Source organism: Melospiza georgiana, chromosome 15 (genome assembly GCF_028018845.1).
Source record: "Melospiza georgiana isolate bMelGeo1 chromosome 15, bMelGeo1.pri, whole genome shotgun sequence".
NCBI lineage: Eukaryota > Metazoa > Chordata > Aves > Passeriformes > Passerellidae > Melospiza > Melospiza georgiana.
This window is the reverse complement of record NC_080444.1, coordinates 15,806,889-15,831,914: the sequence shown is the minus strand read 5'-3', so window position 1 is coordinate 15,831,914 and position 25,026 is coordinate 15,806,889. Positions and strand designations below refer to the sequence as shown.

The 25,026-nt window shown below is 52.0% G+C and overlaps 2 protein-coding genes across 2 annotated transcripts; both read left to right on the top strand.

Moving 5' to 3' along the window:
- The first annotated feature begins 41 nt into the window (after positions 1-41).
- Positions 42-6,285, top strand: LOC131089791 (histidine--tRNA ligase, cytoplasmic-like). Its single transcript, XM_058034754.1, has 12 exons — positions 42-239; positions 328-447; positions 764-859; positions 1,631-1,756; positions 1,900-2,007; positions 2,441-2,539; positions 2,852-2,945; positions 3,876-4,003; positions 4,086-4,328; positions 5,012-5,128; positions 5,425-5,571; positions 5,779-6,285. Exons 1-12 carry the CDS (start codon positions 42-44, stop codon positions 5,833-5,835), a joined length of 1,533 nt encoding a protein of 510 aa, XP_057890737.1. The 3' UTR covers positions 5,836-6,285.
- A 273-nt stretch (positions 6,286-6,558) lies between these two features.
- Positions 6,559-19,890, top strand: LOC131089932 (histidine--tRNA ligase, cytoplasmic). The gene is made up of 13 exons (XM_058034950.1): positions 6,559-6,659; positions 7,371-7,460; positions 9,056-9,175; positions 9,335-9,430; positions 10,763-10,888; positions 13,565-13,672; positions 15,304-15,402; positions 16,437-16,530; positions 16,672-16,799; positions 16,882-17,124; positions 18,235-18,351; positions 18,625-18,771; positions 19,387-19,890. Exons 1-13 carry the CDS (start codon positions 6,582-6,584, stop codon positions 19,444-19,446), a joined length of 1,506 nt encoding a protein of 501 aa, XP_057890933.1. The 5' UTR covers positions 6,559-6,581; the 3' UTR covers positions 19,447-19,890.
- The last annotated feature ends 5,136 nt before the right edge of the window (positions 19,891-25,026 follow it).

Sequence of the window (25,026 nt, the reverse complement as noted above, 5' to 3'; positions counted from 1 at the left end):
CGCGGTCACGTGCGGGCGCTCCCGGTGTCCCGGTGCCGGCCATGCTGCGCCTCGGCCCCTTCGCCGCCGCCGCCCGCTGCCTGCCGGCACGGCCCCGCCTCGGGCCGCTGTGCCTCGCTGGCAACCGCGGCAGCTTCGCCCGGTCCTGGCTGCCGGCCGGTGACCGCGGAGCCCTGTACCGGCAGGTGCGGGCGGCGGCGGCGGGCGGCGAGCGGCTGCCGGTGCTGAAGACACCCAAGGTAAAGGCGGGGAGCGGGGGTGGCGCCGGTGGGTACCGGCTGTTCCCCCGCGCCCTTGCCGCTGACGGCCGCTCTGTATCCCGGGCAGGGCACCCGTGACCACGCACCGGCGCAGGCGGCGCTCCGTGAGCGGCTCCTGAGCGCCGTGGTGTCCTGCTTCAAGCGGCACGGGGCGGCCGCCATCGACACCCCCGTGCTGGAGCTGCGGGTGAGGCGCAACGGGAGCTCTCCTCGCCCTCGGTGTGGGGAACGGACCCGCCCGGGAGCTGTGGGACCGGGGAGCGCCCCCGGGGCTTCGGGACGGCTTTGGGAGCTCCCTCCGTGCGGGGCACGGCCAGGCGGGGAGGGCAGCTGGGCATTCACTTTTGGTGCTTTTTGGGGGGACGGGGAGGTGGGCTCAGGTCCGAGGGGGCTGGAGGGGTCTGTGTGTAATGCCCGGTTCGTGGGGACCGAGCTCCGTGCCCCACCTCGGGGACCCTTCAGCCCAGAGCCACCCGGTCACCAGCCCCTGTGTCCCTCCCCAGGAGACGCTGGTGGGGAAATACGGGGAGGGAGCGAAGCTCATCTACGAGCTGAAGGACCAGGGAGGGGAGCTGCTGGCCCTGCGCTACGACCTCACCGTATCCTGTGCTCCCAAGGGGATGGTGGCACCCTGAGAGGATGGTGGTGCACCAAGGTAGTGGCCACCTCTGCCTTGAAGGATCGCTCTTGCCCTGGCCTGCCTGCAGGTCCCATTGGGGTGATGGCAGCCCCCTTGGCCATCCCAGCTGGTCTGGCTGTCATTGTCATGACTTCACACCATCTCCCAGCCAGGCCCACAGCAAAGTCCCTTCCTGCTGTGGACATGCACCAGTATGCTCCACTGTACTGGTTTTATCTCCACCTCTGCTGTGCCTATCCCACCTTGCTAGTGCCACCTGCAGGTGTTCATCCCAGCCCTTCTCAACCTCCACATCTCAACAACATCTCTTTCCTTCAATGTCCACATAGCTGTGCCATGCATTGAATTCCCACTGATCCCACTCTGAGAGGGAGGAATGATAGGAGACGGTCCTTGTGTATGGGACATTGTCACACAGTGGGTCTGGATGAGGAAACGGAGCTGTCCTAGCGTTGAAGGAGCTTTGGTGGTTCATTGTACTCATCCTCAACCCCGGGGATGATCTCCCTAGAGGTCGTAGAGTTACAGAATATCACAAATTGGAAGGGATCTGTAAGAATCATCCAAGTCCAGCTCATGACCCTGCACAGGACAGCCCAAGAATCTCACCATGGTTGTGTCAAAAATTGGGAAGCGGCTGACAAAGGGAAGGGGAGATGGGAGGCTTTGGGGTTCAGCTTCTACAGCTCTGAGGATATCCATGTTCCCATCCTTAACTCCTCGGGCCCAGGTGCCCTTTGCTCGCTACCTGGCCATGAACAAGATCACCAAGATGAAGCGTTACCACGTGGCCAAGGTGTACAGGAGGGACAACCCGGCCACCACGCGCGGCCGCTACCGCGAGTTCTACCAGTGCGTGAGTGTTGTGGTGCCAGTGCTGCCACCAAGGCCACAGGGCCAGCAGGGTTTTCCCTCTCCAGCTGCTGCAGAGCAGCAGGGTGTGCATGACTAAGGCCCCCTGGCTCTGCCAGGAGCTCCCATCACTTCTTCTGCCCCCAGGACTTTGACATTGCCGGGCAGTTTGACCCCATGATTCCCGACGCCGAGTGCCTGAAGATCGTGCACGAGATCCTCAGTGACCTGCAGCTGGGGGACTTTGTCATCAAGGTGAGACTGTGTGGGTTCTCTGTGCCATGCTGGGAAGCAGTGGTCATTGTTCTGTGCTTTTACACAGTGGCACTTCCTCCCACTCCAAGACCCAGAAGTTCATCCCACATCCCTACCTCCTCATGGTGTATATGCAAAGGCTGGACCTCGGCTTGGACATGCCTTAAGCTGGGAATACCAGGAGCTCTCTTGAGGCTGCAGTCAGCAGAGCTCTCTCCAGGACTGACCACAGTCTGCAGAATTACAGTAGCTGACTAGATCCATATAGTCACAGGGTGGTTTTCATACTTCTACACCTTCTCTTCCCATGGAATTTGGGTGCTGGGGGAAAGGCATGAGGAAATGCCAACAGATGCAACTTCCCACACACTGGGAAAAAAAGAAATTACATCAGAGGGTACCCCCAAGGTTAGCATGCCTCTCCCTCCCCCAGGTCAACGACCGTAGGATTTTGAATGGTGTGTTTGATGTCTGTGGTGTTCCAGAGAGCCAGTTCATCCCTGCCTGCTGCACCATAGACAAGCTGGACAAGGTCAGCACTGGACTCATAGGGAGACACTTCTGGTCTTGGGATGGATGTCTTAGGCTGGGCAGTGTTGTGGCTGTTCTTGTTGAGAAGAGTTTCACAGCAGCTGAGGTGGGGTCCGTAAAGGATTTGAGGAGTTCTTGGGCCTGATTAAGAATAAAGCCTGGTGATTTGTTAAAAATTCCTGTAAGAGAGAGGGGGGCATGGTTAGCAAGATTGCTGACTGTTGTCCCACACAAGTTGTGCCCATGTGGGCTGATGGAGGCAGTGGGTGAGGAGAACATCGTGCAGGAATTGATGCCATTCTGTGCCCTACAGATACCATGGGAAGAAGTGAGGAGTGAGATGGTGGGAGAGAAGGGGCTCTCTCCTGAGGCTGCCGATCGCATTGGGGAGTATGTCCAGCTCCACGGTGAGTGAGCACCACAGGGTGCTGCCCTTGGCCCTGTTCAGGGCTGGGGATGGAAGGTGTAGGGCCCTGTGACAGTGGTCACAAGGGTTCTTGGATGAGGGAAGAAACGAGAATGTTGATTCTATGTTCAGAAGGCTTGATTTATTATTTTATAATATATATATTACATTATAACTATACTAAAAAGAAAGAGGAGGAAAGGTGTTACAGGGCTTGCAAGGGTCTTCAGGATGAAGAGAGAGACGAGAATGTTGACTTCATGTTCAGAAGGCTTGATTTATTATTTTATGATATATATATTACATTATAACTATACTAAAAAGAATAGAGAGGAAAGTTCTCAGAAGCTAGCTAAGCTAAGAATAGAAAAAGAATGAATAACAAAGTTTTGTGTCCAGGCAAAAAGCAAGAACAGCTCTGCCATGAGTGGTCAGTAAATCCAAACATTCACCCAAGACCAATCATGCATCCACCTGTTGCATTCCACAGCAGCAGATAACCATTGTTTACATTTTGTTGCTGAAGCCACAGCTTTTCAGAAGGGGGAAAAATCCTAAAGAAAGGATTTTTCACAAAAGATGTCTATGACAGAAAGGTTTCTTCAGAAGGCTAGCTAAGAATAGAATAGAAAAGAACGATAACAAAGGCAGCTGGCTTGGACAGAGAGCGAGAGCCAGCTCTGCCGTGACTGGTCACCAAATCTAAACATCCACAGGAGACCAATCACGGATCCACCTGTTGCATTCCACAGTAGCAGATAACCATTGTTTACATTTTGTTTCTGAGGCCTCAGCTCCTCAGAAAGGAAAAAATCTCAAGAAAAGATTTTCACAAAAAGATGTCTGTGACATGGCACAGCCCTGGCTGGCTGGGGGCACCGTGCCCGGTGCTGCTGCCCTGGCACAGCTGAGGCACGGCTGGTCCCCACAGGTGGGCTGGACCTGATCGAGCAGCTTCTCCAGGACCCAAAGCTATCCCAGAACAAGGTGGCCAAGGAAGGGCTGGGGGACATGAAGCTGCTGTTTGAGTACCTGACCCTGTTTGGCATCACGGGGAAGGTGAGGAGCTGTGGGGCAGGAGGGGGAGCTGCCCCGCCGGGCCCCGAGCGGGCGGTGACGGGGCCGCCCTTGTGCCCCGCAGATCTCCTTCGACCTGAGCCTGGCGCGGGGCCTGGACTATTACACGGGGGTGATCTTTGAGGCTGTGCTGCTGCAGCAGGACCACGAGCACCTGGAGGAGCCGCTCAGCGTGGGCAGCGTGGCCGGAGGCGGCCGCTATGACGGGCTGGTGGGCACGTTTGATGCCAAGGGCCGCAAGGTGCCCTGCGTGGGGGTCAGCATCGGCATCGAGCGCATCTTCTCCATCCTGGAGCAGAGACTGGAGGTGGGTGATGCAGACAGTGCGTTGGGGAAGGCTCTAGGAAGAATAATTGTTTATTCTCCAGCTCCACAGTGCTCAAGAGAAAATAATTTTGGGGTGGCGCTTCCCATGCCTAAATATTGATGCACAAAAGAGTCCTTTTATGCAGCCCATCAGGATGCAGGTGTGGGCAGCTGAGGGCAGCATTTCTCAGGAGGTGTCAAGGAAATGTTAGAGACAGCCTTGAGCTCTGGGCCTGCCTCTGAGCTTTGTGCCCCAGTCACTTTATTGTGTCTTGCCACTGAAGTTTTCTGTCCTGGGGATTCTGAAGCAATGAATTTGGTAACAGCTGTGAACTCACTCTAATAAACCCCAGGAAAGCCTCTGTGGAGATTCATCATTCTGTGTTTGGTTCCAAGCCTGTGATTCCTTGCAAGTGAAGCTTAGGCAATGTGCTTGTACCTGAAGAATCAAAGGAGACACTGGGAAGCTGTCCTGGTCCCATCCAGGAGGCTGGCCAGGGTCCCCAAGGAACAGAAGCACACAATTAAGCAGTGTGACACAATGCAGAATCTCTGGGGGGCTCATTAAAGGGGCTCAGGTTGTCAGTGATTGAGTTAAGGTCTGGAGATAGATGAGTTGAGGTGTTGTGAGCTGCAGATTCCCACAGAGTCACTCCCATCATTGTTCCATGTGTATCCTTTCAGGCTTCTGGGGAGAAACTTCGAACAACTGAGACCCAAGTGCTGGTGGCTACACCTCAGAAACACCTTCTTGCTGCCAGAATGAAGCTCATCTCTGAGCTGTGGGATGCAGGGATCAAGGTAAAGGAATGACTTGGGCTTGGCAGTGTCACAGGTGAGGGAGGGAGAGCCTGAAGAGAGCTGTAGCACAGCAAGACCAACCTCATTAGTTGTGTGTCTCTCCAAGATCTGGGCCTGTCTGAGCTCACAGAGTCATTCGGGTTGAAAAAGACCTCTAAGATCATCAAGTCCAACCTTTAGATCTAGGCAGGCAGAGCAGTAAAGTGGTTGCTGCAGGGTTTGGGTTTTGGTGCTTTACTGCAGTATCCATTAGAGCAAAGTTGGGTTAGTTGTTCACCCTTTCCATTCCCTCCTAGGCAGAGATGCTGTACAAGAAGGATCCCAAATTGCTGAAGCAGCTGCAGTACTGTGAGGACACAGGGATCCCCCTTGCTGCCATTGTGGGAGAGCAGGAGCTGGCAGATGGAGTTGTCAAGCTGCGAGATGTTGCAACAAGAAAGGAGGTGAGAATGCCCTTTTACCCCAGGTTTTAAAGTACTTCCAGACTCTGGAGATCACTGGAGAGCTCTGGGTTTTCCCTCAGCGTTCCTTTGGGAGGCCATAGCACGGATCTATTGGGTGACTCCAGAAAACCAGTCACAAACTGCATTGGTATCCTCACTAAGTCCTTAAAAGTGCTCTTCTCTACTGCTGCTCTGTTTGCTTTGTAGGTTGATATCCCCAGAGAAAAGCTAATTGATGAGATCAGGAGAAGGCTGGAGCCCTGAGGACGTCTCTGGCTGGAGCTGCTTGGCAGAACTGCATGGCTGGAACCCTGCAGCGTCCTCAGCCCCTCCCTGCCTGCCGGGTCTGGGGACATCCCCTGGCCTAAGGCTCATTGCCTCGGCTCAGGCAGTGAGAACTGAGGAGTAAGACGGTTTTAACAGCTATGGACGGTGCAGTCACCAGGTTAACCTTCTGGTTAGCTGCTCTGAAGGTCAAGTTTGTGGGTTCCTAATCCTGCAGTCCCTGTTTGGCCATTTCCGTCACTGGAGGTGGTGGTGGCACTGATGGATGCGGTGAAGCTCAAGTATAGGATCAGGTGGAACTCGAGATTTGGGAGGGGGAATCCGTGGTGTGTTGGGGACCTGCCAGCTCAGGAAGGGGGCAGTGGAAGGGACCCTCGACCCTGTTCGGGCAGCGGGGCCGGTCCCGACCCGGACCCGCGGCCGATCCCAGCCCGCAGCCGATGCCGGTCCCAGCCCGCAGCCGGGCACTGCCGGCGGGCGCGGAGCTGCGGGGGCGCCCTGAAGGAACTTGAATCCCATCACCGCGGGACACAGCGAGCGGCTGGAGCAGCCGTGCAGGTCGGGGCGCGCGTGGGAACACTGTATTTTTATACATTAAACAAAAACCCCGATAATAAACCCAAACCGCGCCCTCCGCCTTTCCTTTCCCCGCGGTGGCGGCGCTGCGCGTGCGCGGCGGCGGCGGCGCGGGAATTGCGCGTGCGCGGGGCGGGCGCGGCCTCGCCATGGCGGAGGAGGCGGCGGTGCGGGCCCAGGCGGAGACCGTGCGGAGGCTCAAACAGGACAAGGCCGATGCTGACGAGGTGCGGGAGCTCCGGTATTCCCGGAACAGGGTGCTGGGGGAGCAGCACTATGGCTGGGAGCGGCGGAGAATGAGAATGGGGCGGTGTTGGGACGGGCGAGTGGGGCATGAGGGAGCTGCGGGCGCCGGTGCTGGGCTGGGAGAGGGCGGCGGGGCTGAGGCTGGGGGGAGAACTGGGAGTGCCGGTGTGTGAGGGGGGCTCCGGTGTCAGGGGACTCCCGGGCCAGGGCTGGCGGCATTGGGAAAAGAGGGGCCGGGAAAGGTGGGAGTGCAGCGCTGGGAAATGGAAGGGCTGAGGGTGCGGAGGAGACTCGTGGTGGGAAGCGGGGATAGCGGTGCTGGATTGAAGGGAAGGATGGTTGAGAGGAGGATGCTGGAACGGAGGATGCTGGAACAGCCGATGCTGGTGCGTGTAGCAGGAGCTGGTGGTGGTGGGGATAGGCCTGGGGAGATAGCTGTGAGTGGTAATGGAGGTCGTGGGAGTCAGGGAATGGTGGGGGTGTTTGCGTGGCTGAGCTAGGGGTGCGTGTATGAGAAATGGGAAGTGGGAGCAGGGAATGTCCCTCTGGTTGCTGAGAAACTGGGAACAGTGGGTGTATTGTGGCTGTGGAGTGCAAGTGCGCTGGGAGTGCTGGGGTTGAAGGTACTGGGGAAGGCATGGGCTGGGGCTGGTGGGTGGTCTTATCCCCAGCTCCTCCTTCTCCATCCCCAGATTGCAAAGGAAGTGGCAAAGCTGCTCGAGATGAAGGCACAGCTGGGGACAGATGAAGGGAAGCACAAGTTTGTGCTGAAGACCCCAAAGGTAACTCCCCTCTCCTGTGCCCCTCCATGTGCTTGTCCTCCCCCAGACACACAGCCAGCACCCCCACACATCTGTGAGCCAAGGGCCAGCATGGCCACACCTGTCTTTGTTCACATTTCTGTTTCCACTTTCGCTTTTAGCAGCGAGGGGGAGAGGGATGAAGACATTTCCTGACAACATTCAGCCCAGATACTCACACCTTAGAGACTTCTGGGTGTTTCTGTGACATTCCAACCACCGCTGGTGTGATCAGGAAATTCCTTCCTAATTATTGTGGGCCCTCAGTGTGAGGGGGCTCATATCTGTCCTTGGTCTGAGGGGCTCATTTACTGAACAGGTCTGGCCAGCTGCTGGAATTTGTGTCCTTTTGTGGAAGGACCCTTCCTTTACAAGTAGTTTTTCAGCCTCCAGGCCCCTGAAAATATTGTCCGTAATGCAATTTCTGCTGAAATACGTTGTAACCTGTTTCACCACTGGCAGCTGATCAGAGACCACCTGCTCCCATGCTGTGCTGTGGAGACAGTTGTGAATCTGTTCATAAACAAGCCAGGCTATGGTGGTGCCACTGACACAGGAAATCATAGACACATGGGGTACTTTGGGTTGGAAGGCCCTTAAAGTCCATCTTGTTCCACGCCCTGCCATGGCAGGGACACCTTCCACTATCCCAGCTTGCTCCAAGCCCCTCCAGCCTGGCCTGGGACACTTCTAGGGATGGGGCAGCCACAACTTCTCTGGGCAACCTCACAGAGAAGAATTTATTCCCAATATTTAAAAGTCTCAAAACTGTCCCTTGGTCCATTTCCTTTATGATATGTTTTGTTGAATGTAATTGTGGTGTCATGCCTGGAAAGTGAAAGGGTATTTCACTGTTTTAAAGTAGGAAGAAGGGGGTTTTGCAGCTCAGTTATGTTTCCAGCCTATCTCAGGCTTGTCAAAGGCAGCTGAAGGCCATCTGAGTGATCTGTGTGGGAGTGCTTCCTGCTGCCTAACAGGTTTTATGAAGTGAAAGTTGGAGGTCTAGCTTATAACAATGATTTTTATGTTACTGAGAGCATGAAGGTGGTGATTGAAATAATTCTGTGATCCTTGACACCAAAGAAATGGAAAGGGTGCATGGCCCTGTGAATACAGACAGACATTTCACAGGTGTTGCATTTTGAAAGGTGATTTTTCTCTCTGTTTGGAAATTGCAGAGCTGATGGTTGTTGCACAGTTTCAGAGCAGGTCTGTCCTCTGTTTCCACCTTTGGGGTGGCTCACTGGGCAGGGTTCTGGCTAACAGGCTTGCATCAGAGCTGAGGACAGGTGCTGGTTGCACTGTCAGGCTCAAAAGCACTGAGTTCTGACTGCTGGATCTGTTTCATCCCCTTTGTTTCCTGTACTGTGAAACTCCTGACTTAGGTTTCACTCTGCAGACCATGGCAGACTCTGTCTGAGCTGTGTCCTGATGTTTTCCAGCATTTTTAGTGCTGTTTACCAATATCTGGTGTCTGGAGCTGCTCTCTCTGGCTTTGTTAGCAGTATGGCAGCATCCTTCTCATGTCATGCCTCTAGCCCAAAGTGTGCTTTGCTCCTTTTGTTCCCTCCCCCCAGGGCACCCGGGATTTTGGCCCCAAGGAGATGGCCATCCGTGAGAGGGCCTTCAAAGCCATCATCTCCTGCTTCAAGCGCCACGGGGCCGAGGTCATCGACACGCCCGTGTTCGAGCTGAAGGTGGGTGAGGACACAGCAGGCTGGCTGAGCAGCTCACAGTGCTGACAGCTGAGTTTCCTTGCCTTCCTAGGCATTCTCCCTGTTTCTCCTTGTTTTCTGTGTGCTCTAGGGCTGATCCCTGTCACTGAAGATGCTGTTTGTTCGTGTGTTTTGTTGTAGGAGACACTGACAGGGAAATACGGTGAAGACTCGAAGCTCATCTATGATCTAAAGGATCAGGGAGGAGAGCTGCTGTCCCTGCGCTATGACCTGACAGTATCCTGCCACAGCTGGTGCTGAGGGGCCTTGGCAGCCCTCCTTTTGGGGCAGCACTGTCCTGAGGGGGAGGAGGGACCCCAAACTGACAGGAGAGCATGAGCAGGCAGTGTGGTTCAGTGCTGCAGAACCCTTGCTTGGTTATTTACTCTGCATTGCTTCTGTTTGGTGAAGGAATGCTTAGAATCATGGAATATCCTGAGTTGGAAATGACCCCAAGGATCATTAAGTCCAATTCCTGACCCTGCTCAGGACACTGAGAGCATTTTCCAAATGCTCCTTGAGCTCTCTCAGTTCTGGTGCCATGACCACTTCCCTGAGGAACCTGTGCCCATGTCCAACAACCCTCTGGGGGAAGAACCTTTTCCTGGCATCCATCCTGGCCCTCCTCTGCCACAGCATCATGCCCCATGTGTGTGGAAGTACAGAAGATCTGTGTGAGTGTGGTTTCTCCCAGGCAGGGTTCCCAGAGCAGGCTGCTGCAGTACCATGTGAGACTGAGATCCAGCCCAAGGTGCTGCTGGAATAATCCTGAAGGGACACTTGGAGGCAGCATGTGCAGACCTTGGGGAGCTGGGATAAATCTGTAGTGAGAGTCCTGTGTATTGGATAAGTGGGTCCTAGTTATTCCAAATGAGCCACGGCTGCTGCCCAACTAAGGACTTCACAGCTGTGGCTCATTTAGAGCAACTAGGACCCACTTATCCAATACATAGGACTCTCACTACATTTCCCCCTTTTTTCTATTACTAACAGATGTATTCAAATACAATATAGATATTCAAGTACAATATATCATTTCCTTTACAATGCATGTTTTATCCTAAGACTCAAAGGCCTCATACACCACACAAGTACAATACACACAATCTTCCACAGCTCTTCAGGCTGCTACAGCTCTCAGGCTGTCCTATTTTCCACAGCTCTTCAGGCTGCATACCTCCATCACGTCAGGGTCACCAATTATTGTATTATATTTCTAGAGTCCCATCTTAAAGTCCATACCTTCTAGCTGGTTTCCTACCATGCAGCTCCTCTCTGCTGCATATTTCCTCATGGTTTCACAGGGGCTCCTCCTAGGCTCTCGACCCACCCCCTTTTATCCCAGTTATCTTTGCCAGCCACAGCTGCTGCCCAACTAAGGACTTCACAGCTGTGGCTCATTTAGAGCAACTAGGACGCACTTATCCAATACATAGGACTTTCACTACATAAATCCAGCTGTGTCTTATCAGTTCTTTGGTGGGTGGGAGGCAGTGAAGACCCAGCACTGCCTGTGAATGATAACAGGGGGGTGATCCCTTCTGGTGTCCATCCTTAGCTCTGTCTCAGGTGCCCTTTGCTCGCTACCTGGCCATGAACAAGATCACCAACATCAAGCGCTACCACATTGCCAAGGTCTACAGGAGGGACAACCCGGCCATGACCCGCGGCCGCTACCGCGAGTTCTACCAGTGTGTGAGTGTGGCTGTGGGCAGGGACACTGCTGGGACAGGCTGGGCTGGGCACTGCCTGTGGGCACATGGCACTGCTGAAATAACAGCTGAGTTACCCTTCCCTGTGCCTGTGGAAAGCTCTGAAGTCTCGGGGCCGTTCTGGGTCTCTGTGACCCCGAGATTGTTAAAAATCTTTTCCCAGCCCGAGCACTTGAAGAATGAGTCGGAGCTCTTCAGTTCTCGGTCTCAAGGTTGTTTATTGTGTCTTACCTATAAAAAATTTCTTTCTGCCCTGCTGAGGTCCATCCAGCAGGACAGTTCCAGGCACTCTGCCTGCCCCTGGGGCAGTGTTATGTCTTTATACTAAAAACTACATATACCATGTTTACTTTACATATACCATGTGTACTTTACATATACCATGTTTACTTAGGTATTACTTTCCAATACCTATCACTTATGTTAGACAGTGAGCTTCTACTGTAAACCAATCTGTAAGTGCCAACATCACAGCAGAAGATAGAGGCCAAGAAGAAGAAGGAGAAAGGCTGGACATGCCCAGATCCCTCCATCTTGCCTCCTGAACCCCCATAGCAAAAATTCCAAAATCTACTTTTCCACCCTGTGATAACTTCACTATTATTCTACCTAAACTGTTGTGGCTTGCTGATCTTCATATAAGGTTGGTAACTTGCTCCATGGGTCATAACCAAACCCACAGGTGTTTTGGTCTCTGTGCCAGGGTCTCTGAGCCCCCTGGCAGGGATCTTGGCTGTCCAGGACAGCCAGAGGGATGTTCTGGATTCCCACACTGAAGGATCCACCAGTGTGATCCTTCAGTGTGGGAACCCAGAACTAAAGATCCTTAGTGTGTCCTTATGAGTGTGAAAAACACCTGGAGGGTGGGAGAGTGGGTGTGACAGCTGTGACACAGTGCTGGCATGGTGTGGAACTTTGTCAGAGCCCCCAGGTATCACCTCCTTTGCACTGCATGGGAGGGCAGCTCCTTGCTCCATCCCACGGTGCTTGCTGGATGGGTGGTGGGGAAGAATTTCCTTCTGATCCCAAATCTGGAAAACAGTTCAGCTCTGGGTGTGTTAGCAGGACACACCAACCAGGCAAGGCAGTAACATACCGTACTTCCCTTCCATGTTTAGTCAGTTTTAACTTCAAAGGAAGGGAAAAACCCAGAGGCCAAATAACAGAACAAGTAACAAAACAATTTCCTTTGTTCCTCTCTCAGGGTAGCCCTAAGGAACAGCTTTGCTCTGCTCTACAATCCCCAGGGACTCATATTGCAAACAATTAATTTTGTTTGAGAATATCCCTATTTCATTATACAACCCCTGGGAATACCTTCCAGCTTTGGCTTGGTGATTCCTGTTTCCAGATGACTTGGGGTCATTGCCTCCTGTCTCATCTACTCCAAGATCTCACTCCTAGGATAGCTAGAAATGGTCTTCTAATATCCAGGCTAAATTTATTTGTATCTGATTGTTTCCTTCCTCTAGTTTAAAGAGTTCAGCTCTTAAAATACTAGCTATCATCCCTCGATATGTATTCTTCCCCTTTCCCAGGTAAACATTTGGAAAATGTTTAGAAAAATCTTCCCCTCCTTAGACCATATAAATCAAGCTCTGTTACCTCTGTTACCTTCTCTCCTTGGATATGTTTTCATTCTTTTCTCAGCCTAGGACCTTTTCCTGCAGCTTTTCTTCAATATAATTCACCAGCCCCTGTTTTGGTTTTCTTTTTTCAGTGACATTTAATCTGTGCCATTTGCAGTGATATCAGCACTTTCCTGACTTCCTGTACACTTCCTGTACTTCCTCACCCAACTTTCCCAAGGATTGCATCAGCCCTTATTGCACTCAGCTAATCAGGAATTAACTGTGTGATCCCATCTCTTCCTCCAATGCCCCAGTTTATTTCGAGAGCTTGGTGAAGCCCTCTTGAAATATATCCACATAATGAAAATTATTCTTGAACTCAAATTTTCACAGAACACTTTGCATTTGGGGATTCCTAAACAGGAATTGAAGATGGGCTCTCTTGTGGCTTCTGTGTTTCATTTCTCTCTGAACATTGATGGTGTTTCAAATCATGGGATCCCAGCCTATTAAAGCTTCTTGATGTTGGGCTTTGGTTGTTCTATGTGTTCATGTGGTGATCTCTGGTGGAGACCACTCAGGGTTCCTGATTGCTTTTTGTGTCTTAGCAGTTGAAACTGGTTTTACTTCTCTTGCCTTCCCTAATCATTAACTTGGTTGGCATGTGTGTTACAAAAAGCATCCTAAGAATCAAAGTGAAACATTTGGCATTTAGGTCATAGCAAATGAGAAGTAATTTTCCCTCTACTTTCTGGTTCCTCTTTTTTCTGGTTTCTTTATTCTATTTATTTACTGCTGCTCCTCCTTTTTGTTGTTGTTTGAGGATCTCTGTTTCAGAGTATCACACAACAACTGCAGTGTACAAACTCTTTGAAATGCAGTGGACATGAGAGCACTGCTGCCTGCCATGGTAGAGGTCCTAACCCACGTCCTGTCCCTTCTGGATTGACTCTGTAAGGGATAGTGCTCCCTCACATCCCAGTTCTGTAGGGTTTTGTACACAAGCTGCTGTTCCCAGCAGTTGAAGGTGTTTTTCTGCAGCCAGGCTGAGGTGCTGAATTGCTCACTGCCTTTTCCTGTGCTCCCAGGACTTTGACATTGCCGGGCAGTTTGACCCCATGATTCCCGACGCCGAGTGCCTCAAGATCGTGCACGAGATCCTCAGTGACCTGCAGCTGGGGGACTTTGTCATCAAGGTGAGACTGTGTGGGTTCTCTGTGCCATGCTGGGAAGCAGTGGTCATTGTTCTGTGCTTTTACACAGTGGCACCTGCTCCCAGTCTAAGGCCTGACCCAGAAGTTTGTCCTTCCCCTCTGCCTGGAAGCTTCCCCTTGTGCTAAAGATTGGACCTCCACTTGGATTTGCTTTGGGCTGGGAATGACAGGAGTTTTCCTGAGGGTGCAGCTGACAGTGTTCTCTGCAGAACTAACCATGGTCCCTTGCAAAATTCCAGCAGCCAGCTACAATGATAGAATGGTCTGGGTTGGAAGGGACCTTAAATATAATCCAGTTCCATTACCCTGCCATGGGCAGGGACACCTTCCACTATCCCAGGTTGTTCTAAGCCCTTTCCAGCCTGATCCTGAACACTGGCAGGAGTGGGGCAGTCACAGCTTCTCTGGATAACCTGTGTCAGGGCCTCACCACTTCTATAATAAAACATTTATTCCTAATATCTATCTAAGCAGGTGATTGTCACATTCACTTCCTGCAGTAAAACAGGCTCTGGTCCAGGATATCCTGCCCTTATCTGCTCAGTGTGTGTGGTGTTGCCTGCAGACTCCTGCCTTTCCACCAAGTCATTTTTGGAGCTGAAGCATTTTCTAGACCAAGAGTTGTGCCCTACTGTAGGCTGAGCCTGCTATCTGCTTCCAGACACCTCTGTTCCCTTGGGATGGTAGCAGATGGTGCTTGATGTGTAGGTGAGGCAGGATGAGAAGGGTGCACAGGTGCAGTAGAGCAATGGGTAGGAGTGCTGGATGCACAGGAGACAGTGGGATCTGTGAGGGACCTGGAGCTGGGCCATTCCTGGGCACTGCAGGCTGGATGTTGTGTTCCTGTTGCAGCCCCATGGAGCAGGGGCCAGGTACTTCCCCTTGCACCTGTCTGGGGTGAGATGAAGGAACTGGGTTTGGGCAGTGGTGCCTTTGAGGGTGCAGACACTCCTGCAGTGGAGAGCAACAGAATAACCTGCTGTGGTTATTCTTGTCTCCCACAAGGCACTTTATCGTTCATGTTGATGTTAGAGGATTCCAAATTCCTGTGCAGTTTCTTTGTTCCTAACTCATTGTAGACATTCTCACTACCCATGAGAAATGTTGAATGCAGCTGAGTCTTTGGCCTTAACTATGTGCTCTTACAGAGCATAATTAAGCTATAGAATTCACTATACTGTCATGAAAAAATAAATCCTCATTGATGATATAATATAACCAGATGTCCCTTTTCTTTTAGGCTGACAGTGTAAGGTAATACTCTGAATTCATCTCCTTGGCTGTGGTCCATTCCTGAGCTGTTTTTACATGTCCACACGAGGGGACTCAGAGGCCCTGATGGGTTTTTTTTCTGTTGAGTGGAGGTGTCTGTGGCTCTAGAAGGAAGTGTGATGGCTCTGCCCAGGCTTGGTAGATGTCAGTTGTGCTATTTGCTCTGCTCTGGGAAGCTCAGCTCCCCAAGAATGGGAAATAAAAATTACAAATAGCAAAAAAACCCCTTCACATACGTCTCCTATATTCTCTTCCATGCTTAAAACTACAGGAGAGTGAAGCAGGACAAGGCTGAAGCATCTGCTTGAGTTCATAATTCCTGATGTTCTCCCTTTCCCCAGGTGAACGACCGGCGCATCCTTGATGGGATGTTTGCAGTGTGTGGGGTCCCGGACAGCAAATTCCGAACCATCTGCTCCAGCGTTGACAAGCTGGATAAGGTATGGGCTGGAGCCCCAGGCTGCATCTGCTGCTGCTGGAGTCTCAGTGAATGAGCCATGGTCCGTGAGAATTGGCTGCAAAATGCTGATAAGCATCCAGTTGTTCCCACCTTTCCCTGCAGGGGATACATGCAGGGCACAGCATTCACATGGGAAGAGTGGATCCTCTGTTTTGTTATCCACTATCCCATGAGGTCCTGATGAAAAGAAAGGTGGGAGGGGAAAAATGCTGTTCACATAGGAGGTTCAATATCCAAATCTTCACCTGCTCAAGGTGTTGCTGCTTATGAACCAGGCTCATGAAAACCTGCACCAAATTAGGCTAGGGCATGTTAAAAACAGCAGCTTGTGTGTCATCACATGTGGTCATGGTTCTTTGTTGAAGGGTGAACTACCTTTCCCTGTGGAGGACTCACCAGATGATTAAATGAAGGCAGCTGGAGGGGGTCTCACTCACAACCCTATTAGCAGAGATCCATTGCAGAGGCATGACCAGAGTTTGGAGTTTGGGGCTGTATAAATGTAGAAAAGCAGTGGGAAAGGAGCACTGGGCTTCTTTCTGATGGGATAATTTCCTTGTGATTTATCTGGATGAGATCAAGATGCTGGTTCTCTGACTCGTGGTCAGTGGGAAAATGGCAGTATATTATGGTTCCATTGGGTTTTTTCCATTACCCAAGCAATAGCTCACACCTTTGCAGGTGATTTCCATGACCAGCAACACATTTCTGAGTTGTATTTATGACTAAGTACCTAACTAGGGAAATCACAGCAGCAAGATGGGTCTCAGACTTGGTGGTTATACAGTGCTGATATTTGATTCTGGTCAGAAATCAAACTATAGGTATTTTTATAGGTTTGAGATACAGACAGGCTGTGCAGAGGTACAAGAAATGGAGTTATGCACACATGACTGTGCTCTGAGAGCTGCTACTTCTCTCATCCACCTTCTAACCATGATGGTGGGATTCTGCCATGCAGAGGAGAGCCCCTGTCCCTGGTGCAGTGGCTGATGTCCTTCTCTCCCCTCACAGGTGCCATGGGAAGAAGTGAGGAGTGAGATGGTGGGAGAGAAGGGGCTCTCTCCCGAGGCTGCTGATCGCATCGGGGAGTATGTCCAGCTCCACGGTGAGTGAGCACCACAGGGTGCTGCCCTTGGCCCTGTTCAGGGCTGGGCATGGAAGGTGCAGGGCACAGCCCTGGCTGGCTGGGGGCACCGTGCCCGGTGCTGCTGCCCTGGCACAGCTGAGGCACGGCTGGTCCCCACAGGTGGGCTGGACCTGATCGAGCAGCTTCTCCAGGACCCAAAGCTATCCCAGAACAAGGTGGCCAAGGAAGGGCTGGGGGACATGAAGCTGCTGTTTGAGTACCTGACCCTGTTTGGCATCACGGGGAAGGTGAGGAGCTGTGGGGCAGGAGGGGGAGCTGCCCCGCCGGGCCCCGAGCGGGCGGTGACGGGGCCGCCCTTGTGCCCCGCAGATCTCCTTCGACCTGAGCCTGGCACGGGGCCTGGACTATTACACGGGGGTGATCTTTGAGGCTGTGCTGCTGCAGCAGGACCACGAGCACCTGGAGGAGCCGCTCAGCGTGGGCAGCGTGGCCGGAGGCGGCCGCTATGACGGGCTGGTGGGCATGTTTGATGCCAAGGGCCGCAAGGTGCCCTGCGTGGGGGTCAGCATCGGCATCGAGCGCATCTTCTCCATCCTGGAGCAGAGACTGGAGGTGGGTGCCTTTGGTGCTGAGCTAAGCATGGTTAATCCCCCACTCCAGCAGATGCTGAAGTTTGTGTTCCTTGCCCCAGCCTTTGGAGAAACCAGCCAGGCCTCTGCTGTGCTCTGCACCAGGAGTCAGAAGCAGGATATAACCTCCAGTTCTCTCTGGCCTGGTGGGTGGTATCTGGGGTTCCCACTGAAAACAAGACCCTTGTTCCCACAGCCCCCAGACATGGCTTCTCCAGCTGCAGCTGGTGGGGGCACTTTAATCCTCAGCAGGGACAGGTACCTTAGTGTTCCCCACTGCATTAGGCATCCACGTGAGCCCACATCCTCCTTGGTAAGGCAGCAGCCTCACACATCCATTTGTCCTGCCTGTGGCACTACAGAGACCAGACAGGTACCACATGTTCCAGGGCAGGAACAGCAGTGCCTCTAGGGGTTTCCCAGATAGATTTTTCCTCATCACTGTCCTCAAAGTTGTACTGTTCTCCATTCCAATCAATGGGTGTTAAATAGGTCTTTGTAAGCTCCCAAAATGGGCTACATATCCCCTCCCCCAGAAGCCTGGTGTTCGTTCTCTCTTGGCAGCCAGACACAACTGGAATTTCTAAATAGAAACTGAATTCCTCCCCCACCACCTCCAGACCTGGCCAGGTTTGTTCCTTTGCAGGTGACCTTTTAAAAGCTTCTCCCTTCAGCAAGGCAGCAGGGAAATGCCACATGGAGTATCCAACATCTGCCACAGGGGCTGGTGGAGGATTCAGCCTGCTGCTGTTTAACCCATAGTTTCATCCTCAGCTGAAGAGCAGGCAGCTGCCTGTGTCTACCTTCTCCTGGGTGTGTTGCTTCTGAACTGCTTGGTGCAGATATTTAGGAGGCCCTTGGGTGTGGAGAAACATGAGGGAGGCTGTGTTAAGCACGCACCATGGACAATTGATTGTGCTCTAGGATGGGATCTGTGGGATCTCTCTGAGTCTGAGTTAAGGCTGTTGATCCCTCTGAGCTCAGCCCTTTTCACTGCTAGATTGATGGAGCTGAGTGGTTACTCATCCTGCTCATAGAATCTCAGGTGTCTTGGTGTGTCTGTGGCATCTTCTGGGTCTTGTCCCCTCTCCAGGCCTCTGAGGAAAAGATCAGGACAACAGAGACACAGGTGCTGGTGGCTTCTGCCCAAAAGAAGCTCCTTGAAGAGCGACTGAGGCTTATCTCCGAACTGTGGGATGCTGGAATCAAGGTATGACTGGCTGATGGCAAAGCCAAGAGCTGCCTGGTTCACTCTGTCTGGGAATGGAGCAGATCTGGCATTGCTGTGGGAAGGAGTTACAGGGAGCAGGTGGGGAGCAGACACTGCCTTCCTCAATAGAGCCTTCCTCTTCTCAGTGTCCCAAATCAGGGCTGGGCAGCAGGGCTTGGTTAGCCCTGTAAATGCAAGGCCTTGTTGAAGCTGGTGCCCAGCCTTCCAGTGAAACATCCCAGTCTGATGGTTTGTGCTCTGGCTTTCTCCCAGGCAGAGATGCTGTACAAGAAGAACCCCAAGCTGCTGAATCAGCTGCAGTACTGTGAGGAGACAGGCATCCCTCTCGTTGCCATTGTGGGTGAGCAGGAGCTCAAGGATGGAGTCGTCAAGCTGCGGATCGTGGCAACCAGGGAGGAGGTACGGCCTGTGGCACGGTGGGGTTGGCTGTGAGACCCTGCAGCCCAACCCTGCACACCCAGTGGTGTTTCCTGCAAATTCTGTAGCACCCCGTATTCCAGTTCCTTGCAGCTTCCTGGAGTCATGAAGTGCTGTTGTGTCCAGCTCTGGGGAGTTTCCTATCATGTGGCCTCCTTGAACTGCTCAGTTTGGGAGCCTGGAGCATGCAGGAGTGATTCAGTGGCACTCTTGGAATGAGTGAGACAGAGCTTGGTTAGCCCTGAACTGCAGGGCTGCTCTGTGCCTGTTACCTCAGGACAGATTCCCAAAACGGGCAGCACTGGAATCAGTGCCTCAGTCACTAGCTAAGATCACTGCATGGATCAGTAACTTAGGAGCCAATAGGAAAGTGTGGGAAGAGCAGCATTCTTACAACCATCATGCAGGAGAGGGTTTACTGGGGTTGCTGGTGTGTGCCTGCCCTTACAGGTTCAGCTCTGTGGCTGCTGCAGCCCATTCAGTCCCTGCAGAGAGACTGGGGACACCTTGGTGTGACCTCCTGAGACACAGGGCCACAACTGGTGACGTGTCAAGCTGCTGGAGTTGTATTGAAGGAATTTTTCTCCCCCTGTGTAGGTCAATGTTCGAAGGGAGAGCCTGGTGGAGGAGATCAGGATACGAACGAGTCAGTGTTAACCCTTCAGATGCCTCTGCTCCTTTGCTGGATTCCAGCTGACAGATCTTCTGTAAACGCCTTCACCAGGCTGTGCAGCAGTGGGTGGGGTGTCAGGGTGACTTTGAAAGCTGTATTTATTCTTGTCTTAAGCCCTTCCTTCCCTGGTGGGAGCCAAGAGGCTGCACTGACTCCTGTGCCAGGCCCTGGCCCTTGAGAATGTTGCTGGAAAGATGTTTTGGAAGTGGCTGTGGCAGATGCTGGCTGCACGAATGCTGCAGCGACCCATGGAACCCCATGCTGGCAGCAGATCCCGGGGGTTTGGCTGCAGCTTCTTGTTCCCATCACTTTGAATAACCATCCCAGCCCATCTCTGTGCTCTGGCTGCAGGGGGTGACCTTATCCCCAGCAACATGTAATGGCGCTGCTCCCAGAAACATAATAAATCTGTCTGTCCCCTGCTGTGACTCCTGTCTCTGCCTGCTGCTCGGGGCAGGGATTTGCTCACCTGCCTCATTAAGCCCAAGCTGTTCTTTAAAGGTCATTGTGGATGTTTCTGCAACCAGAATGTTTTCTCCTTCCTCTGTGACAGGTGCAGAGCCAAGCCCCCACAGCCAGGTGGGGCTCCCTGAGCGACCTCTCAGTCACGGGTGTGGCTCAGGGTCTGCACCCCAGCCCCCTTCCCTGCTGAGCCACACATTTTGCCTGATGTCCCCAAAGCAGGTCAGTTTTTAAACCTGTTGCTCCCTAAACAACGGTTAGACATGAATAAAGAAACAATGCATCTTTTCTGTGGAAAGGACAAGATGGGAGTGGCAGGGTAAGAAAGGGCTAGGAAAAGGTAGAACAAGGAGGCAGAGGCAAAACAAGGCAAGGGAAGGAAAATTAAGGCAAGGAAAATGTAAGGCTTCCCTTGTCAGACCTTGCCAACCTCTCCCTTGCCCCGTACGCTGCCGAGAGCTCTGTGAAGGGCTCTAAGGGTGCCTCGGTCACGGCGCTGCGGCTCTCACCTGCAGTGGCCTCCGCCCTGCTGCATTGGCACCGACACTTACCTGTGCACGCTATTTATACCCTCCGGCCGGCACAGCGCTGCCCGGCGCAGCCAATCACAGCCACAGGGCGTGTCCAGCTCAGCCAATCACAACCACAGGGTCTGCCTGGCCCAGCCAGTCCCGGCCCGCCTGTTCCCGCCCCGTTCATTTCCCTGAGCTCCGCTCTCCCCTCAGACCCTGCCTCTGTCACTCCGGGAGCCGGCCCCGCCCGCTCCCCGCCGTCCCCTCCTTCCCCGGGGAGAGCTCCCAGCCGGGGCCCGAACGGGAAGCCCCCGCCGGCCCTTCCCGGGCCCCAGAAGCACCGGCCGCGGGCTGCCGCAGCGGGGCCGGAGCGGCGCCTCGGGCGAACGGGAAGGCGGGGCCTGTCTGAGGGGCGGGACCGCGGCTGAACGGGCAGAGCTCGGCGGGAAGGCGGGCGGATTGAAAGGGCGGCCGTGATTGGACGAGGCGGAGAAATACGGGCCGGGATTGGCGGGGCCGGGCGCTGCCTCCTTCCGGGTGGGCGGGGCTTGGGGTCTGTGGGGAGCGGCCGAGGGGAGCCGGGGGTGCGAGGGGGCGATGGCCGGAGGGGGAGGCCGGGAGCCCTTCCCGTGGGTCCGGGTACCCTCAGGCGAGGCCGGGAGCCGTTCCCGTGGGTCCGGTACCTCCAGGCGGGGCCGGGAAGGGTCAGATAAACAAGGCATGGAACAGGCGGGAAGGGAAGGGAAGGGAAGGGAAGGGAAGGGAAGGGAAGGGAAGGGAAGGGAAGGGAAGGGAAGGGAAGGGAAGGGAAGGGAAGGGAAGGGAAGGGAAGGGAAGGGCAGGGCGTGGTGGACAAGGCAAGTGAGAGCTTTGTAAGGCAAGGAAGGAAGGATGGGGCAGGTGAGCCATAATCAATGGAGGGACAAGGTACATAAGGCAATTGAGGGAGTGGTTTAAGGGTGAGGTGAGGCAGTGCATGGGAACAGCACAAGCTCGGGGCAGAGGGAATGGAAATCTGCCCTGATGGAAAAGGCCCTGGCAGTGCTGGCTCACAGTGGCTGAACATGAGGCAGAGTGAGTCCCAGAGGGTCAGGAGGCCACGAACCTCTGTATTGGGACCAGCAGGACCAGGCCAGTGAATTCCTCTTTGTCCTGGGTGAGACCACACCGGCAGTGCTGCATCCAGTTCTGAGCCTGTCACAGCAAGAAGGACTTTGAGGGCCTGTTGTATGTCCAGAGAAAGGAATGGAGCTGGGGAAGGGTCTGCAGTGTCAGTCCTCCGAAGGAGCTGGGGGCACTCAGATTGGAGAAAAGAAGACTCAGGGACCTTCCTGCTGTCTTCACCTCCCTGAGAGAAGGGTGGAGATCAGACCCTTCTCCCAGGAAACAAGGCACAGGATAAGAGGAAATGGTCTCAAGCTGCACCAGGGGAGGTTCAGGTTGGACATCAGGAGGAATTTCTTCATGGAAAAGATGGATAAGTGCAGGAACAGGCTGCCCAGGGCAGGGGTGAAATCACCATCTCTGGAACTGTGCACAAAACAACTGCACCCAGCCCTCAGTGCTCCGGTCTGGTTGACAAGGTGGTGATTGGTCACAGGTTGCACTCAATGATTTTTGGAGGTGCTTTTCAACCTTAATACATTATAAAGAGGGCAAAGAAGAGCATTGGAAACCACCTTTGCTGATCTTCTTAATTTACAATGTTTAATTACATTTTTAGACATTAATTTCTGTTTGCAGTTACACTTTTCTAAAGGTTGTGCATGTCAGCATTGGGTTGTTGAAATAAAAGCTTCCAGCAGGGTTAAAACTGGGAGCACAGATAATAAATGTGAACTGAACCTTTCTAGTAAATGAATCATCTACTTTCATCATTAAAATGAAAAGAAACCCAGATTTTTTGTTGTTTGATTGCTCTGGTAATAACCAAAGAAAAAAGAACAAACATAGTGCGATACAAAATATAAAACTTCAGTGATTTCAGACATTGCCTCAGTGGGCTGATTAACTGTTCAAATGCTTAAACATGCAGAAATGTAGGTGATAATCTGTGTTTTACCTTTACAATAAGGCCAGTGGAGCTTCCTCATCATAAACTGCTGAATAGAAGTATATTGCATGGTCTTCAACTTAGAAAATTAAAATAAAATAGTGCTCTTATTAAAATGCTAAGTAATAACACCAGGCACTAATTCTTATCTGATTTAAATGAAGACAAAAGATATTTCTGAAGTGGAAGTTTGATGCTGATGCAACATTTCCCCCATAAATTTATACCACTTAAGGTTTATGTGTTTCCTTGTGATGCTTTTTAGCATGTACCCCAAGTCTTTTCTCATCATAACTATGAGGTGCTGGAACTAATTAATAAGAGAGCAGTGCTGCTGCAAGGGAGGTCATTTAGATTTTAGTTTAAAGCAGTCAAAACATGCTGAGAACCTCTTGATATAGTTTCACATCTCTAGAAGGAATCCTGTGAATTAGCAAAGGAAAGCAGCCAGTGGACACTGCTGATCCAGTGCTTAAAGAGCTGCAGAGCTCTGACTGATTTCTGCACTAACCCAAAGCTGTCTGGGGCCTGAGGTGGAAGCATCAGAACTGTCTCCAAGAAATTAGATTAAGCCAGGATTAGCATTTACTTCACTAACACTCAACATTTTAGCTGCTGATTTTGAGTTCCTTTGAGAAGTTCCTCACATGAATTGTTTGTGTTCCAGAGTGTGTGCACCTCAAACGGGCAGGGATGGATTTCCTCATCCTCAGACCCCACCCCCAGCTTGCTGAGATGGGTTAGGAGTGGGTGACAGCAAATTTAAATGTGTTATCTGAGTGTGTGTGAAGCAGCTTGGGAAGTCAAAACTATGGATATTCTGCACTCTGTATCATAGCAGAGGTGTGAAATGAGCAGAGGATATTAACAGCATTTCTTTAAAAAACTTAGAGAAGAGGCAGTGCTCCAGAGAGCTCTGTGGGCTATGGGATGGAACTGCATGTTCCAATTAAATCCATGGTGCCAACAGCTCACTCAGCTCTGAAACCAGTGCTGTTTACAGGCACTAAAACAGAAAAAAAAAACCCAAAAAGGCTTATTGGAATTACAGTTTCAAATGTGATACCCTGGGATTTTTTTCTTTAGGGGGTTGACTTGGACCTGTCTTAGTTCATCTTGTGGCCTCTTCCTTTTGTCTCTGCTTGACTTGCACAACTGGGGTGGAAATAAGTGATGGTGGAAGCACAGAAACAGCTTAAACTGTGTTTTTTTCTGCCAGGTGGGGTGTTGGGACAGGGATATTTGATAACTACAGATAACTGAGTCTGGGCTGCATAACATGATCTTGGGTTTCCAATAGCTGAGAGGAAGGCAGTGGAAAAGCAGAATTGTTACCTAATATTTCACTTGATTTCTTTATGAAGGGTTTTCATAACCTGAAAGTTATTTATTTGCTACATCAGAAACATCCTTCTCCAGAGTGAATGAAGACATGCACCAGAAAAATTACCTGATGGAAAGTGGATCTTTTCTTTGAGGGGGATTCTGTCTTTTGTCTCAGGAGCAGTGCAGAGAGAAACCTTGTATGTTCATCCCCTGGAAATTGGCATAAACAAAAGATCTGGTTGGGAGTCACGTTATCTATTTTGTTATCTCGGGTAAAAGTGAGCTGGATCTGCTGAGATCTGGAGCTGATTGCAGCTGTGGAGTGTTTCGTGTAATGAGCTGTGGAGTGTTTCATGTAATGAGCCTCTTTAGGAGACTTTTGATCTGCAGCTGACAGATCTGAGACCCCACGCTGCTCCAAGGAAGCATGTGAGTGGTTTTTTATCTTTTTGAGGGAAGTGTCAAAGGGGCTGAGAGATCCCCCTGATGTTGTGAAGAGATCTAGCTGATGTTTGTACTAGGAAGGTCAAATTCAATCTTTACAAGGAGGAATCTTATTCCCCTTCTCCAGGATTTCATCATTCAGACCAGAAGAAGAATTTTGGGTTCTAAACCCAGCACCAAAAATGACACTTGCTTGCCACTGTACTTCTACTTCAGGCACAAACCAAACCAAGCCCAGATCTCTCACTCTTCAGAGCCAACACCAGAAAATGAGTTGTAGATGAGATGTCTCACACCTTTCCCTGAAAAGTATAATGGGTATAGGCTTTCCTTATCCTTATCCTTACACTTTCCTTATCCTTTTGCTCTTGTGAACCACCAAAATGTTCCCCCTCTCACACAGGGAAAGATGATGCACAGAAGAAAGATGATTTAATGAGGGTCTAGGACAGCCTGCAGTGCTGGAACATGCTGCTGAGGCTGGCAAGCAAAGCTACCACTGCCCACACACCACCAGAACATTTTCTCTCTCCTCTTTCTTCCTTCCTCTGCTTCTCCTCCCCTGGTCCCTCCCTTTCCCCTTCCCATGGAACATCCCATATGCCATTCCATACAATCCATGGGTTCTGCTCTGCACCATCCCCAAATTCTCCTCCCTTGCTCTGATACCAGCAGGGCCATCATCACCCTTAAGCTTCATGACATTGCCAGGAGAGAGTTGCCTTCACCTTGGTGGGCTTGGATGAGCCAGAGGAGTGGGGACAGTT

Bases quoted from the DNA above. Each gene is read 5' to 3' on its own strand.
- LOC131089932 (XM_058034950.1), top strand. From the start codon at position 6,582: ATGGCGGAGGAGGCGGCGGTGCGGGCCCAGGCGGAGACCGTGCGGAGG. The intron at 13,673-15,303 runs GTGAGACTGTGT...CCCTTTCCCCAG, and splicing joins TGGGGGACTTTGTCATCAAG to GTGAACGACCGGCGCATCCT. The intron at 15,403-16,436 runs GTATGGGCTGGA...CTCCCCTCACAG, and splicing joins GCGTTGACAAGCTGGATAAG to GTGCCATGGGAAGAAGTGAG.
- LOC131089791 (XM_058034754.1), top strand. From the start codon at position 42: ATGCTGCGCCTCGGCCCCTTCGCCGCCGCCGCCCGCTGCCTGCCGGCA. The intron at 860-1,630 runs GTATCCTGTGCT...CCTCGGGCCCAG, and splicing joins CCCTGCGCTACGACCTCACC to GTGCCCTTTGCTCGCTACCT. The intron at 2,946-3,875 runs GTGAGTGAGCAC...TGGTCCCCACAG, and splicing joins GGAGTATGTCCAGCTCCACG to GTGGGCTGGACCTGATCGAG.